Source organism: Enhydra lutris, unplaced genomic scaffold (genome assembly GCF_002288905.1).
Source record: "Enhydra lutris kenyoni isolate GAN:26980312 unplaced genomic scaffold, ASM228890v2 scaffoldscaffold4, whole genome shotgun sequence".
Classification (NCBI taxonomy): domain Eukaryota; kingdom Metazoa; phylum Chordata; class Mammalia; order Carnivora; family Mustelidae; genus Enhydra; species Enhydra lutris.
The window spans coordinates 19682533-19696412 of NW_019154088.1; the positions used below are offsets into that span (position 1 = coordinate 19682533).

Sequence of the window (13880 nt, forward strand, 5' to 3'; positions counted from 1 at the left end):
AGAAGAAAATCACAGAAAAGACAAATATGTGTGTAGTAAATTTAAAACATACCTACACGGGCGCATGGGTGGCTCAGTCAGTTCCGGGTCTGTTCCGGCTCAAGTCATGATCTCAGGGTCATGAGATCAAGACCTGAGTCAGGCTCCACATTGAGCAGGGAGGCTGCTTGAGTCTCTCTCCCTCGGCTCCTCCCCTAACTTGTGAGCACATGACCCCACCCCCCAAAATAAATAAACCCTTTAAAAAGATAAAAAAAGGAACACATACCTGCAAATTCTTTGCCATTCCAACCATCAAGAGGAGTCAAATTTCCTTCCCTTTGAATATAGGTACACATGAGTGACTCACTTTAATCAACAGAAGGTGTTGGATTTGGATGTGAAAGGTAATACATCGTTTATCTGGCTCCTTCTCTTAGAATGCTCAGTGTTGGATCCCAGCCATTATGCTGTGAGAAAGTAGGGCCAGGACTGAGATGCGAAAGTGAGACACTTACCTTGAGTGAAAAATACAAAGGGTGCCAAAATCTCAGTGACCTAGATGACCACACTGCAATACAATGTTTTTTATTTATTTATTTTAAAAATACATTTACTTATTTTAGAGAGCGTGAGTATGCACACAAGCAGGGGAGGGGCAGAAGAGGCAGAGAATTCCAAGCAGGCTCTGGCTCCCTGCTGAGCACACAGCCTGACACAGGGCTCGATCTCACCACCCTGTGATCATAAGCTGAGCTGAAATCCAGTCGGCTCCTTAACTGACTGAGCCACCAAGGAGCCCCAATACAATGCTTTTTAAAGCTTCTTGTGAAAGACCCATGAATACATTATCAAATTTTTAAGAAAAGCACGGATCCATCCAGCTCTGTACTTGCACAATTCTCCTCACTTGTTTTACCCTAATTTCAGCCATCAGGTCCTGTTTACATAAAATTCTGACATTTTAATCATTATGGATTTTCGCATTAGTTCCATTTTTTTTAACATCATATATCATGGTATCATTTATCTTGATTACTATAATGGGCTGAATAGGGACCCTCCCACACAAGGTTCATATCTATCCAGAACTTCAGAATGTGACTTTACTTAGCGGTAGGGTCTTTCCAGATATAATTAAGTCTACTGAATAGGACTGGTCCTAAACACACTGCTTGGTGTCCTAATATAAGGAGAGGAAGACCTGCAGAGACACAGAGGAGAGGAGACACATAAGGAGAGGAAGACATACAGAGACACAGAGCAAACAAAGGGAAATAACCCACGTAAAGACCAAGGAAAGAACAGAGTTCTGCTGCCAAAAGCCAAGGACTGCCAGGAGGCCCCAGAAGCCAGAACACACAGCAAGGCAGATTCTTCCCTAGAGCTTTCAGAGGGAGAGTGGCTAGGCCAATACTTTGATTTAGGATTTCTAGGCTCCAGAACTGTAAGAGAATACATTTCTGTGGTTTTAAGCTCCCAGTTTGTGGTACTGTGTTATAGCAGCCCTAACAAACTGAAACAAGCACAAGAAGCTCTTTTTGGGCCCTTAAACTCTGCACTCCAGAGGAATGCCTCACTTGCCTCACCTGACCCTGACTAGGAGGCTTCTTTGTGGGGGGTAGGGGCGGGGGAGAGCAGCAGGAATTCACTAAAACTTAAGACTTCCTCTGAAGTTTAAACAAAATCAACTTGCTTTAGATAAAGTAGATTTCCTGAACAGAGACTTGCTTTAAAAAACTTTTTATTACAATTAAAATTACACAAAAGCAAATCAATTCATTTCAATCAAAATAACTCATGTTTACATTATATTTAATAAACTGTACAAAAATACATAAAATGTTTTCACATTGTGCTTCAATCATCATCTTCTTCCTCTTCATCACTGATCACATACTTTTTATGCTTTTTACTCGCTTTATCATCATCTTCTGCTTTTCTCTTTCCAGAAGGTTCCCCTTCCTAAACAAATAAAAATTTTTAAAAATTTGAAAATCAATAGAAAATATTTCTAGGAAGATTTATCAAAAGTAGCTCTGACCTGAATGATCCTCCAAAAACACAAAATAAAATAATTTTTAAAATAAGAACATTTACCAAATGAATAAAACCAGTGGTGAAGGTCATGGCCAGTTCCCAGTACTAGAAGCATTAAAAAATGACAACTATCCAGAGCTAATTACAAACTAACTACAAAACAACCCAACTTCAGGACCGTAAGGAAGACCTAAGAAATTATAAGCAATCTCTTGGAAGGGAGGCCTTGTACATGGAGAAGGGCATACAGGGAAACTGGAAACTAGGTCTGCCCTGGGAATAGTTAGGGCTCTCCAAAGAAGTCTGCCTGTTAGAACCACTGATCCTGTTGAATATTTTTACTGTGATTGGGTGATTAAAGTTTTCCTCTGCTCTCTCAGCATTTCACCTCTTTGTTATCTAAAATTCATTATTTTAGGGGCACCCTGATGGCTCAGTAGGTTAAGAGTCTGCCTTCAGCTCAGGTCATGATCCTGAGGTCTCCTGGGATAGAGCCCCACATGGGGCTCCCTGCTCAGCAGAGTCTCCTTCTCCCTCTCCCTCTGCCCTCCTCCTACCTGCTCATGCACTTTAATAAATAAAATCTTCAAACAAATAAAATAAAATTCAGTATTTTTTTTTTAAGATTTTATTTAGTTATTTGACAGACAGAGATCACAGTAGGCAGAGAGGCAGGCAGAGAGAGAGAGGAAGGGAAGCAGGCACCCTGCTGCGCAGAGAGCCCGACATGGGGCTCGATCCCAGGACCCTGAGACCATGACCTGAGCCGAAGGCAGAGGCTTAACCCACTGAGCCACCCAGGCGCCCCAAAATTCAGTATTTTAAAGATCATTAATTTTTTAAAATAAAGATTTCCTATTTTGGATATACTAAAAACTCACATCATAAAAGTTTATAAAAATATTTAAAGAAGTTAAAGGCCTATTACACAAGTTCGCATTACTTAAAATTATGTACCATGTTCTAATAGAAACAATTCAGGAAGTTATATAAAAAAATTCTTTTTACAGAAAGATTTCAAATATATCAACATCTAAATAATATCAAACAGTGACTAAAATGAATTGGTACAGAATATAACACTCCAGAACTGCCTTAACCGTCTTCCTCATCAAAATTAAACAGGGTGAATAGTCAAAGGCTGAAGTTGGGGAAAGCCAGGCATCTCTGCTATGACCAGAGAAAGTTTCTGGATGCACAAGCTGGTGCATCTACTTCTTCTGATGGTCCCCATGGCTGGACTTCTGAGGAGCAAGATACCATCCCACACTTGCTTCCTGCTTTATTATCCCAAACGCATCCCCACAGACCTGAAGTGCCAAGGAGAATTCAAAGGGGAACATTATGAACTCAAAAAGAGTCAGAAGTCCTCCTGCACTTCCTTTCCAGCTGGCAACAGTCAAGTTATCTAAACAGCAGTGCTGGAAGATGGATCCCACCCCAGGATGTGACTAGTGCTCCTTCCTACCTCCTAGCCTGGAGCAAACCCAGACACTTCCCTTCTCTCCCAGCCCAACATCAGCACAGGCAAAGAGGACATTCAATCCCACCATTTGTCTTTTCATTAATTTTCAGCCAGAAGTCTAAAACACTTTACATGCAAGCCCCCTGAGGCACTGTTCCCTACATAAACCTCAGTTTATCCTTCAGCTCTAAAATTCTCTACGGAGTTTAGTTTGAGTGAACTAAAGAACTGGCATGGTACTTCTCACAGGTGGTAGAGCCTGAAACTGAGACACAGACTCTTAATTGCAGACAACAAACTGACGGTGACCAGAGGGGAGAGGGGCAGGGGGCTGGGTGACACAGTGATGGGGATGAAGGAGGACACCTGCTATGATGAGAACCAGGCATTGTATGGAACTGCTGCATCATTAAATTACCTGAAACTAATATTACAATGTATGTTAACAAACTGGAATTTAAAGAAAAAGTTTAAATAAAAAAGTATAAGGTGGGGGGCACCTGGGTGGCTCAGTGGGTTAAAGCCTCTGCCTTTGGCTCAGGTCATGATCCCAGGGTCCTGGGATCAAGCCCCGCGTCGGGCTCTCTGCTCAGCAGGGAGTCTGCTTCCCCCTCTCTCTGCCTGCCTCTCTGCCTACTTGTGATTTCTGTCTGTCAAATAAATAAATAAAATCTTTAAAAAAAAAAAGTATAAGGTGGTAGAGCCTGTTCTAAAGGATGTGGGACAGGGCCCAGTGGCTGGAGATGGTCAGGGCCCTCCGAACAAGTCCAACTGGCACCAATCCAAATCCACTGTCGGGGCTAAGAGGCTCCAGAATTCTGCTTGGGAAATCCTGCCAGGACTGATTTCCCCAGCAGCTACAGGCAAGCGCGGTAAAGCACAGCAAAGGCAGGAAAGACTTAGTGAATGCCACCCTTCAGGGACCTCATATTGTGCAAGTAAAAACGTGGGATTCTACTCTACTGAACTACAGTGGAATAAATACCGGCACCATGTATAAGTGCAACAAATGACAGAAATATTCCTGTTAGACTGAAGTATACTAACATAGCCAGGAATGCGAGTCCATATAGACACAGGAACAGCAGCCCAGTTTGAAGGAATTGTCTTCCAACAATTTAAAACTAATTGTAACTAACTGTAATTGTTTTTAAAACTCATTGACTAATTTTTTCATACTAATAAGCCAGTCCCCAGAGTTTATTTAACACAAAACATACCTAAGAATATATATAAATGCGAGTGTCTTCAAGTATGAGAGGCCAACACCAAGAATGTCAAAGGGTTCCAGGGAAATACACTCAGAATCTCAATCATGGGAAATCCTATCCTGGAGGGCAACCTGGGGCTATGCTGGATCCAAGTCACCCATGGTCCCATAAACAGAGAGCAAGGACTTCAAACAGGTAAAGGCAGGGTTGCCAAGGTGGGGAATACAGGATCGGTGAGGGAGAACTGGGAGAGGAACCAGACCACTGGGCACCACCTTCTAAGTAATCCTCAGCAGGTCACCTCCTCCACCTAAGAAAGCTGAGGACTGGCCATGATCCCTTCCTTTCCATTGTCTTCATGTTTCTTTCTACTTGGGTCTTTCCTTTTTCCAGTTTCTCCTCTTCCCATTTTTCTACCTTTCAAGTTATTTAGGTTTTCTAAAGTTGTTTATTGCTTACAAAAGTAAGAGAGGATAAAAAAGCTACTTTTTCCCTTTCTTGTAACTTAGACCCCGTTGGGGAAGGGAAACAAGCATTTCCTGCTCAGATACATGTCACTGTGCTACCCACTTTTGTACCTGTTATTTATTATCATCCAACAACTTTGCAGGCAGCAAGCATAAATGCCACTGAAGAGATGAGGGAACAGACATAGAAATGTGAGATGACTTGATCAAGGCTATACAAGTGGCCAAGAGTCAATAACCAGTTGATTATAATCCAGACTCATGCCCTCCCACCCACCCCCCCATCACAGAAAGCTCTGCTGATAATGGTAGATCTCTGGGAACTTAGACTCTGCAAGTTCCCCAGCATCTCACCCAGGCTCCTGCTGTCTGGATGGGGCTTAGCATATAGATGGGGAGAGGGACCTAGAGCAGGTCTGACCCCTACCTTCTCTCTCCCACTGACACCCACAGCCAGGACTTGAGTAGTGAGGAGAAGGTGGCCAAGGCATGAGAGGTCCAGGGAGAAGAAAAATCTTTGTTGTCATGAAAGGGGAAGGGAAGAGTACAGGAAGCCCTACCATTATATCTGGGTGAGGAAGGTAGAGGGTAGTTTGGGTAATAAACAGCTAGGAGGCATCCACAAGAGGCATTTGTAAGTCAGGAGGTTATAGGTTTTCCCAGCCTAGAAGGCGGCTACATGATGGATCACATTTAAAAATCTCACTTCCAGGGTGCCTGGGTGGCTCAGTTAAGCCTCTGCCTTCGGCTCAGGTCATGGTCCCAGGGTCCTGGGATGGAAGCCCGCATCGGGCTCTGCTTACCAGGGAGCCTGCTTCCCCCTTCCCCTCTGCCTGCCTCTCTGCCTACTTGTGACCTCTCTCTCTCTCTCTGTGAAATAAATAAAATCTTTTAAAAATAAATAAATAAAAATCTCATTTCTGAGAATACTAGAGAGAAACAGAAGTTCCATGGCAAATCTCAATTTTCATTCACAGTTTCTGCTTGCCAAGAAATAAAATAGCATCTGCTTAGATGAGGCTTCCCGTTTGCCAACAGTGCCACACACTATAAACCCATCATTAAGATGCTTCCTATATAATTTAAAACAAATATGTTGCAGAATAATTTGACAATTTCTGTCTAGTTATCTTCCATAGCACGCCACTTCAAACAAAGACTGGGAAATATTAAATATTATGACTAACAAACAATAATGCAACATAGTACTCTGCTTCACGTAAGAGCCTCACAGAAGTTTATAGTTCACAGAAAACCAAAACGATCAAAATACCTTAAAACCACGTGTAACAGAAATGCAACATCTATGCCCTTCAATATGACAAAACAATCCCTCCCTCCCACTGAAAATAATTAACAATAATGGGGAAAATATAAACAAATCAATGTGATGGCAAGAAAATAAGGCATAATTACAGGCCAAAAACCAAGTGAAACCAAGAGATAAGTAGAGCACTAATGCAGGCTTTCTCTCTGAAGACCTTTACCAAACTGTGAAGATCAGCTTTGGTTTTTATGCTCCATGGGTGCTGAGTACAGGAGACAAACACCAGTTGGAGCAGTTTAATAGTAGACCCCAAAGGACTACACCTTTAGTATAAAGGCAAACCAGAAATAAGCCCAGGCCCACTTTGAGGCAATGATCTGTGGATTTTTTTGGTAAAGGGCCAGATAATAAATGTCTTGGGCTTTGGTAAGACACACGGTTTCTGTTTTAACTATTCAACTCTGCCCCTGTAGCAAAAAACATTCATAGATAATACATAAATGAATAAGCATGCCTGGTTTCTAACAAAACTTTATTTAAAAAAATGGTTGGCAGGGAGCGCCTGGGTGGCTCAGTGGGTTAAAGCCTCTGCCTTCGGCTCAGGTCATCATCCCAGGGTCCTGGGATGGAGCCCCACATTGGGCTCTCTGCTCAGCAGGGAGTAGAAGCCTGCTTCTCTGCCTACTTTCTGATTTCTGTCTGTCAAATAAATAAAATAAAATCTTTAAAAAAAAAAAAAATGGTTGGCAGGCTAGTGAGCTGTCATTGGCCACGAACAAGTTTGTATGAGCCAAGCGTAACGTAGAGAGCCGCTGAATCAGTACGTTCCATACTTGAAACTAAAGGAACATGGTGTGTCAGCTGTATACTTCAATTTAAAACAAAAAGTTGGCGTGCTCAATTTTCTCACATACACAAGTTTGTGTGTAATTGAATTATTTGAAGAATGAACAGGATTTTGGAGAAAAAAAAATAACCTAGAACCAAGTAATATGAGAAAGCTGCTTCCATAGAATGAGAGTTAAAGTCACTGGCTGGATCACAGGATATCTGTCATCATTACGAAACAGAAAAAATTAATCAATTCTAGGAAAATTCATAACCTCAAGTCAGAATTCTCACTTCCAGGTAATCTAAAAAGACCTCATTTAAAGTATACTTTAAAGTGATCCCAGGTAGCTGGGGTGCCTGGGTGGCTCATTTGGTTAAGCGTCTGACTCTTGATTTGGGCTCAGGTCATGATCTCTGGGTTGTGGGATCAAGACCTGCTTTGGGCTCTGTGCTGGGGTGTGGAGCCTGCCTTAGATTCTCTCACTTCCTCTGCACTCCCCACTCCCGCTCTTAAATACATACATACATAACATGAAGTGATCCTAGGTGATGATATTCAATGCACCCAGCAGAGGCGAATATAAATCTTCTTTATAGGAATGCATCAATCTAGATACCTCAAAAATTCCCATTGATCTGAGCTAAGTAAATCAATCACTTAATCCCAGGACACACAGAGAAATAAGTCATCAGGAAATAGAGCCAGTAAATGGGCAATAAAATCACACATGTAAAGATTTCAGACACTGGAATTATCAGACATAAAAGACTATATATACATAGGTTTAAAACATTTAAAGACCTAAAAAGGAGAAACTGGAAATATGAGTTAGGGGAAAGAGTTTTTAAAATGACCAATTTGAAAAAGAAACTACAACTAAGCATTTTGTAAATGGCCAATTTGAGAAAGAAACTAAACCTCTACAGATGAAAACTAAAACAAAATAAAAATTCAATGAAAGAGATTAACAACATGAGACACAGGTGAAGACAGGGGCAGTGAACCAAAAGAGGGCTCTAAAGAAATATCACAGAATGCAGAGACAAACACAAGGGAAATATGAAAGACACTTTGAGAGTTGTAGAGAACAGAGAAGGAACAGGCATTTAATCAGTTTCATAAAGGAAGGACAGAAAGAATGGTACAGAATATCTGAAAAATTGACGACCGAGAAATTTTCAGAACTAATGATGAATTCACATTCAGAAACAAATCCCAATCAGAAAAATAAAAGGAAATACCAAAGAGATGTCACAATACAATCAGGAACACCAAAGGTAAAAAGAGATCTAAAAAGACTCAACTAAAAGAAGTCCTGCGGACGTAAGGTATAGCATGGTGACTACAGTTAAAAAATCATTATTGAATATTTGAAAGTTGCTAATAGCATAGGCCTTAAAAAGGACCTTAAAAGTTCCTACCACAAGAAAAAAAGTTTGTAACTATGTGTGATGAATGTTAACTAGATTTACTGTGGTGATCATTATGCAATATATACAATTATTGACTCAATCATTATATTGGACATCTAAAACTAATGTTACATGTCAATTACACTTCAAAAAAGGACTTAAAATTTCTCAGCACCTGTATTCTTATCATTTGGAAAGGATATTATTAAAAACATTAAGTTAAAATATTTTAAAATTACTTTGAAATAATTTTTTATTATTTTGATAAAAATTTAATTTAATTATTTAATTAATACTACTCAAATACTATTTTATCTAAGGAAAAAAAAGATTTTTCTACCATAAGAATTGTTTCTATAATTAAAAACTAAATATTGAAAATAAACAAAAACAAAAGAAAGAGAAGACATAAAGACCCTGATCTACCCACACTGAATGATTTCTAGTTTCTAGTCAAGCCTTGGTAGCTCAGGACCCCGATGCTTCCTCAGAGGCCTTTCCATCCTCCTAGGATGCCCACCGGGCCAGTGCACCCTGCAAGCTAACACCTTCTTCCATACCCAGTGAGAGGTCTCCTCTGAGCAGCCTTGCAACCTCCGCCTGAGCACAGAGGTCAGACCCTCCTCTGGCCGCTCCTGTTCCTGCCACTGCCTTTATCTCACTGACTTTCAGCAAAGCAGACAGACATCTGTCTGTGCCTCTGGGCGGGAGTGGACTCGAGGACACAGGGTAAACCCCTAGCATTGGATACGTTTGTTTTTACCTCATCACTGGTCAGTTTCTTGGCTTTGAGTAATCTTTGAGCCTTATCTTCTTCTGATCCCTCATCACTGTCTGACGAATAGATTCTGGCTCGTTCCTCTGAAAGCAAAGGAATTATTTGTGAGTAACTTTCTAAGATGGTGATCTGTTCATTTCTGGATTTTTCTTCTGATGATTATCTTTAGTTCCTTCTGTACATTTTTCCAGAAGAAACAAATCCCTAAAATTTTTTTGATTTAAAAATAAATGTAAGATTAGCATGCTGAAGTGAAGCACTTACCCTCTCAAAATACAAGAACGGTTCGTCTGACGAGTTTTAAGTATGAAAAAGGCTGTGTGCAAGGTCACTAGCGACACAAACACCAGTAACTCTTCTGGAACAAGCTACTGACACCCAAGTCATTCTTTCATGGGGGATAACTGTTAATTCCAAAATAAGCTTTGAAGGTAAAAAACAAGTGGTGGCTTCCCAGTCCTGTAAAGACCATTTGTTGCCATATGGACATTTAAAAGAAGATGGACATGAGTAACAGTCTGCATGGATGTCCCAGCCCTGGTCAAACTCAGGATGGAATCAAGCACAGCTGACTTTAGACCAACCTGTTGGCAAGCGAACCCGGAATCCTCCCTGGGACTTAATGAACGCTAATGAACCGGTCAGATCTCTCTCTACCTAAAAGCATCCTCAATTTTTTTGTTTTTATTCAGTTTTTATGTGGTTTATTTCCACAATTAATCTTTATTGTGGGAAATTAGCACTAACAAAAAAATCATCTCTGTACTGAAGGGCCAAAATAAGTTAACAGGCAGGCAAGAAGGGTGTGATAGCTCCTGAGAACAAATGCAGTCACTGCAAGAAAAGGAGAAAGGAGTTTTATAGGATGGCACAGGGGAAATTCAAGTATTCTTAAAATCTATCACTCAGTAAGGACTAAACTAGGATGCATGGTCCCCCGTGGTATACCTTACACTGTACAGTGGTTCCCAGAGCTCTATCAGGTTAATCTAGGGAGGACTGGAGTTTCATTTTACAGATGGGGAACAAGTTCTGTAGAGATATGAAGACACTTGCCTGAAGCTGAGGACTGGTAAGAAGAGTCACAATGGTTTTAGGTTACGTTTATGTAGTACTCGTATGCACCAGGCACCAGGCAAAGTACTTTAAATGTATTATGTCACTTAATTCTCAAAACCACCTCACTTTTGTAAGTACTACCATTATTAATAGGTTGGTTTTTTTTTTTTCCCTGATGGAGTAACAGGAGGTAGGTATTGTAACTTTCTATAAGTCATCCAACTGAAGAGTGGCAGAACTGAGAGCTGGCAGAGTCGGTCAGGGACCAGGCCAAGCCTTCTATCCCAGCTTCCATCTGCGGGCTGCGGGGAAGTCTCTGGATGCAGTGCTGTGGTTGAGACCAATGCCTCAGGAGTCCAATGACCCTGGTTCAAGGACTGTCCACTTACCATCTCAACACTTACCATCTTACCAATTGACCCTCTCAAAGTCTCTGTCCCCCCAGTAAGAACAAGACAGCAGTTCTTCCAGGCTCACCTCGAAGAATTCTGCAATGTCTAGTTCAGTAGCCCTTGAAATGTATCACTCATTAATACCAGTTTCTCAAAAATAAAAAGTCCAGGGGCACCTGGGTGGTTCAGTTGGTGAAGTGTCCAACTACTGATTTCGGCTCAAGTTGTGATCTCAGGGTTGTGAAATCAACTCCCATGTGAGGCTCTGTGCTGGGTGTGGAGCCTGCTTAGGATTCTTTCTCTCCCCCTGCCCCTCCCACTACCAGCTCTCTCTAAAAAAACAAATCAATAAAATACCCAGTGATGGCATTCAGAGTAGGCCAAATGCAAAGATAAATTCCTGAACCCCAAATTTATGAAATTAGACTTCTGCACACTCACCTCGAATGCCCCCTTTATATCGGTTTTTAATGGCAGCCAAGCTGATGGACTCCTCGCCTTCCTCCTCCTCATCATAGCGATCAGGTTCTAGGTAACTAGCACTCAGCCCCCGCTGGTGCTGTTTCTCTCTCATTCGGCGCTGCTGAGATTCCCGACGAATAGAAGCCCTCAAACGTTCTTCTTCTTTCTGCAAAGAAGCAAATAATACACTGAACTTTAAAAAATGAGCTAGTTTACTGCCCACTTAAACTACTTTTACTTTTAAGAACCTGTAAATCCCCAGCCCAGGATAACACCTAGTTCTGCAGTCCTCCCCATGCCACACCCGTTACCTCACACCGTGATCACTCAGTGCAGTTGAGTTCCAAGGCGTGAAGGGAACACAGGGTGAAGGGGCAGAAGGCCCCCTCATGCTAACCACCCAATCAGATCCAGCACAGGCATGGCCTCGGGAGCTGCAGCGTCCCCCGTGCTGCCAGGCAGAGCCCAGAGAGCAGCGAGCAGCCCGAGGAACCTCAGCCCAGTGGACACCTGAGGGAGGCTGTGTCTGCTGACCCGAGACAGACACCCGGCATGCTCGGGCTCCACCGAACTACAGTGGTGCGCAAACAGTCCTGTCTGGGCCCCTCCCCGCCATAGAGCTTCCTCACAGCTCCTGATGACAGGACGGGGAGGCGCTGGTAGGGGAGGATCCCTGAGCCCCAAAGCAGAACAGTCACACACGTCCTCCGCCTGGCCATTCACAGTGTTTACAAGGTAGAGACAGAATATGAGAGGTCAGGGTTATTACAGCATTTCTTTGAATTCCTCATTTAATTGCTATTACTGCACACAACTCTTATGATGCTAGACATTCTATGCAGGAAACTTTTCATTAAAGTTGTACAGAGTACAGAAGAAAAATCACTGTTGGTACAACCGGGATTAACAACTAGCTCATTCCTTATGCATTTCCATGGAAACTGGGGAAGTGGGGAAGGACCTGGGGTATCTTTCAAGGTGGTCCAGAGGGTTCTTCCAATAATGCCAAGACCAGAGTCTGAAGGTTCCTGTAGCTACCTCGGCTTGAGGAGAAAAGGCTAGGAAATGGGGCAAGAAGTAAGGCTCCAAAGCCAATGTGCCCCCACACTACTGGGTAAGACACTGCTATGAACCTGGTTTAGTTAACCTGCCTCCATGAACAAAATATGAGAAGGAAGAGAAAGCAGGGGCCCAGGGCCAGGCCATCCGCAGAGTCTGACTGCCAGAGTGTCTTTGCCTCACTGTGCTCTGGTGCACTCGGGAATGGAATCCCATGAAGCAGGCAGGGCAATGCGTGAGATCTAGCAGGTATCAGAGAATGAAACTATTCGACTGCATCCAGCTTCTTAAAGCAAGTGCTGCACAAAAAGCCAACGGTGTCGATATACACATACACCCTCATCACTGAGGGACGGTGCCCCTGCATTGGTGTGTGCCTCACCAGCAGTTGTGGCAACTCAAAAAGGCACAACATTATAAACAGACCTTTGCCCGATTCTCCTTAGGCATGTTCCCACTTAAACTTCTTGTCTGTTTTTATTCTATTTTAGACTACATCGCTAGCATTTCTACTACTTTATGACACAGACATAGCTCAGTGAATCACCTCTGAAATTCTACACCAATGTTCAGATCCCTTCAGACCCCAGTTTGTTCCTGAACTGTCAGGACCTGGTGAGTGAAACCCGAGCCCTCGCGTCTATTTTGTGAACATCACCACATCACTCTTGCTTGGCAAATGCTTCGGGAATTGATCCGGCTCCCTGCCCATGCCGTCACGAGGGGAAAAAAGGTGGGTAAGGGATGAGAAACAAAGACTTGGGAAATGCTATTCTTAACATACAGCTATACCTCATTTGATTGCACTTTGCAGATACCGTGTTTTTTTTTTTTATAAATTGAAGGTTTGTGGCAACCCAGCACCAAGCAGGTCCATATGCATAATTTCTCCAGCAGCACTGCTGTGTTTCTGTATATTTTGGTAATTCTTGCAATATTTCAAATTTTTTCATTATTCTATTTGTTATGGTGATCTGTGATGAGTAGTTATGACTTGAAAAGCTCAGATGATAGTCAGCAAAAAAGCTTTAAACTAAGATATGTACATTTTTTAAGATATAATGGTATTACATGCCATGGCGTAAACATGTTTTATATGTACTGAGAAACAAAAAATTCATTTGATTCTACTTTACTGCAATATTCACTTTACTGCAGAGGTCTGGAACAAAACCTGCAGTTTCTCTGAGGCATGACTGTACCAAAAATCCCAGGATAACGTGTAGCAAATGAACCTTAATCATCTCTGTGCGCTGACATTCAGGATCACGACCAGCCATCGGTAAGATTCTAATCTTCTGTGTCTTCGAGCATCTATCCGCAAGTGACAGGGTCATCTTTCTGTGTGTGGCACTGTCTGTAGAGTGAGGTCTGCAGGAAATGAACAAAAATGTCAGTTTACCAGATTTATCTGTGAGTCAGTCACATCATCACCATCACCAAAACGAGAGACCAGA

The 13880-nt window shown here is 42.2% G+C and overlaps 1 protein-coding gene across 4 annotated transcripts in view; it reads right to left on the reverse strand.

Annotated features, from left to right (window-relative positions):
* Positions 1-336: 336 nt before the first annotated feature.
* LOC111160609 (RNA polymerase-associated protein LEO1) overlaps positions 337-13880 on the reverse strand; it is a 48135-nt gene continuing 34591 nt past the window's right edge. Inside the window, exons 9-12 of one of the 4 annotated variants that reach the window (XM_022523826.1) lie at positions 13659-13794; positions 11344-11530; positions 9437-9534; positions 337-449 (exon numbers count right to left, since the gene is read on the reverse strand). In XM_022523826.1, coding sequence (XP_022379534.1) covers positions 399-449; positions 9437-9534; positions 11344-11530; positions 13659-13794 — 472 coding nt within the window. In that variant the 3' untranslated portion in view covers positions 337-398. Of the gene's footprint in view, positions 450-1706; positions 1945-9436; positions 9535-11343; positions 11531-13658; positions 13795-13880 lie in introns of those variants that run through there. The other 3 variants (XM_022523817.1, XM_022523843.1, XM_022523834.1) reach the window with 3 other exon arrangements.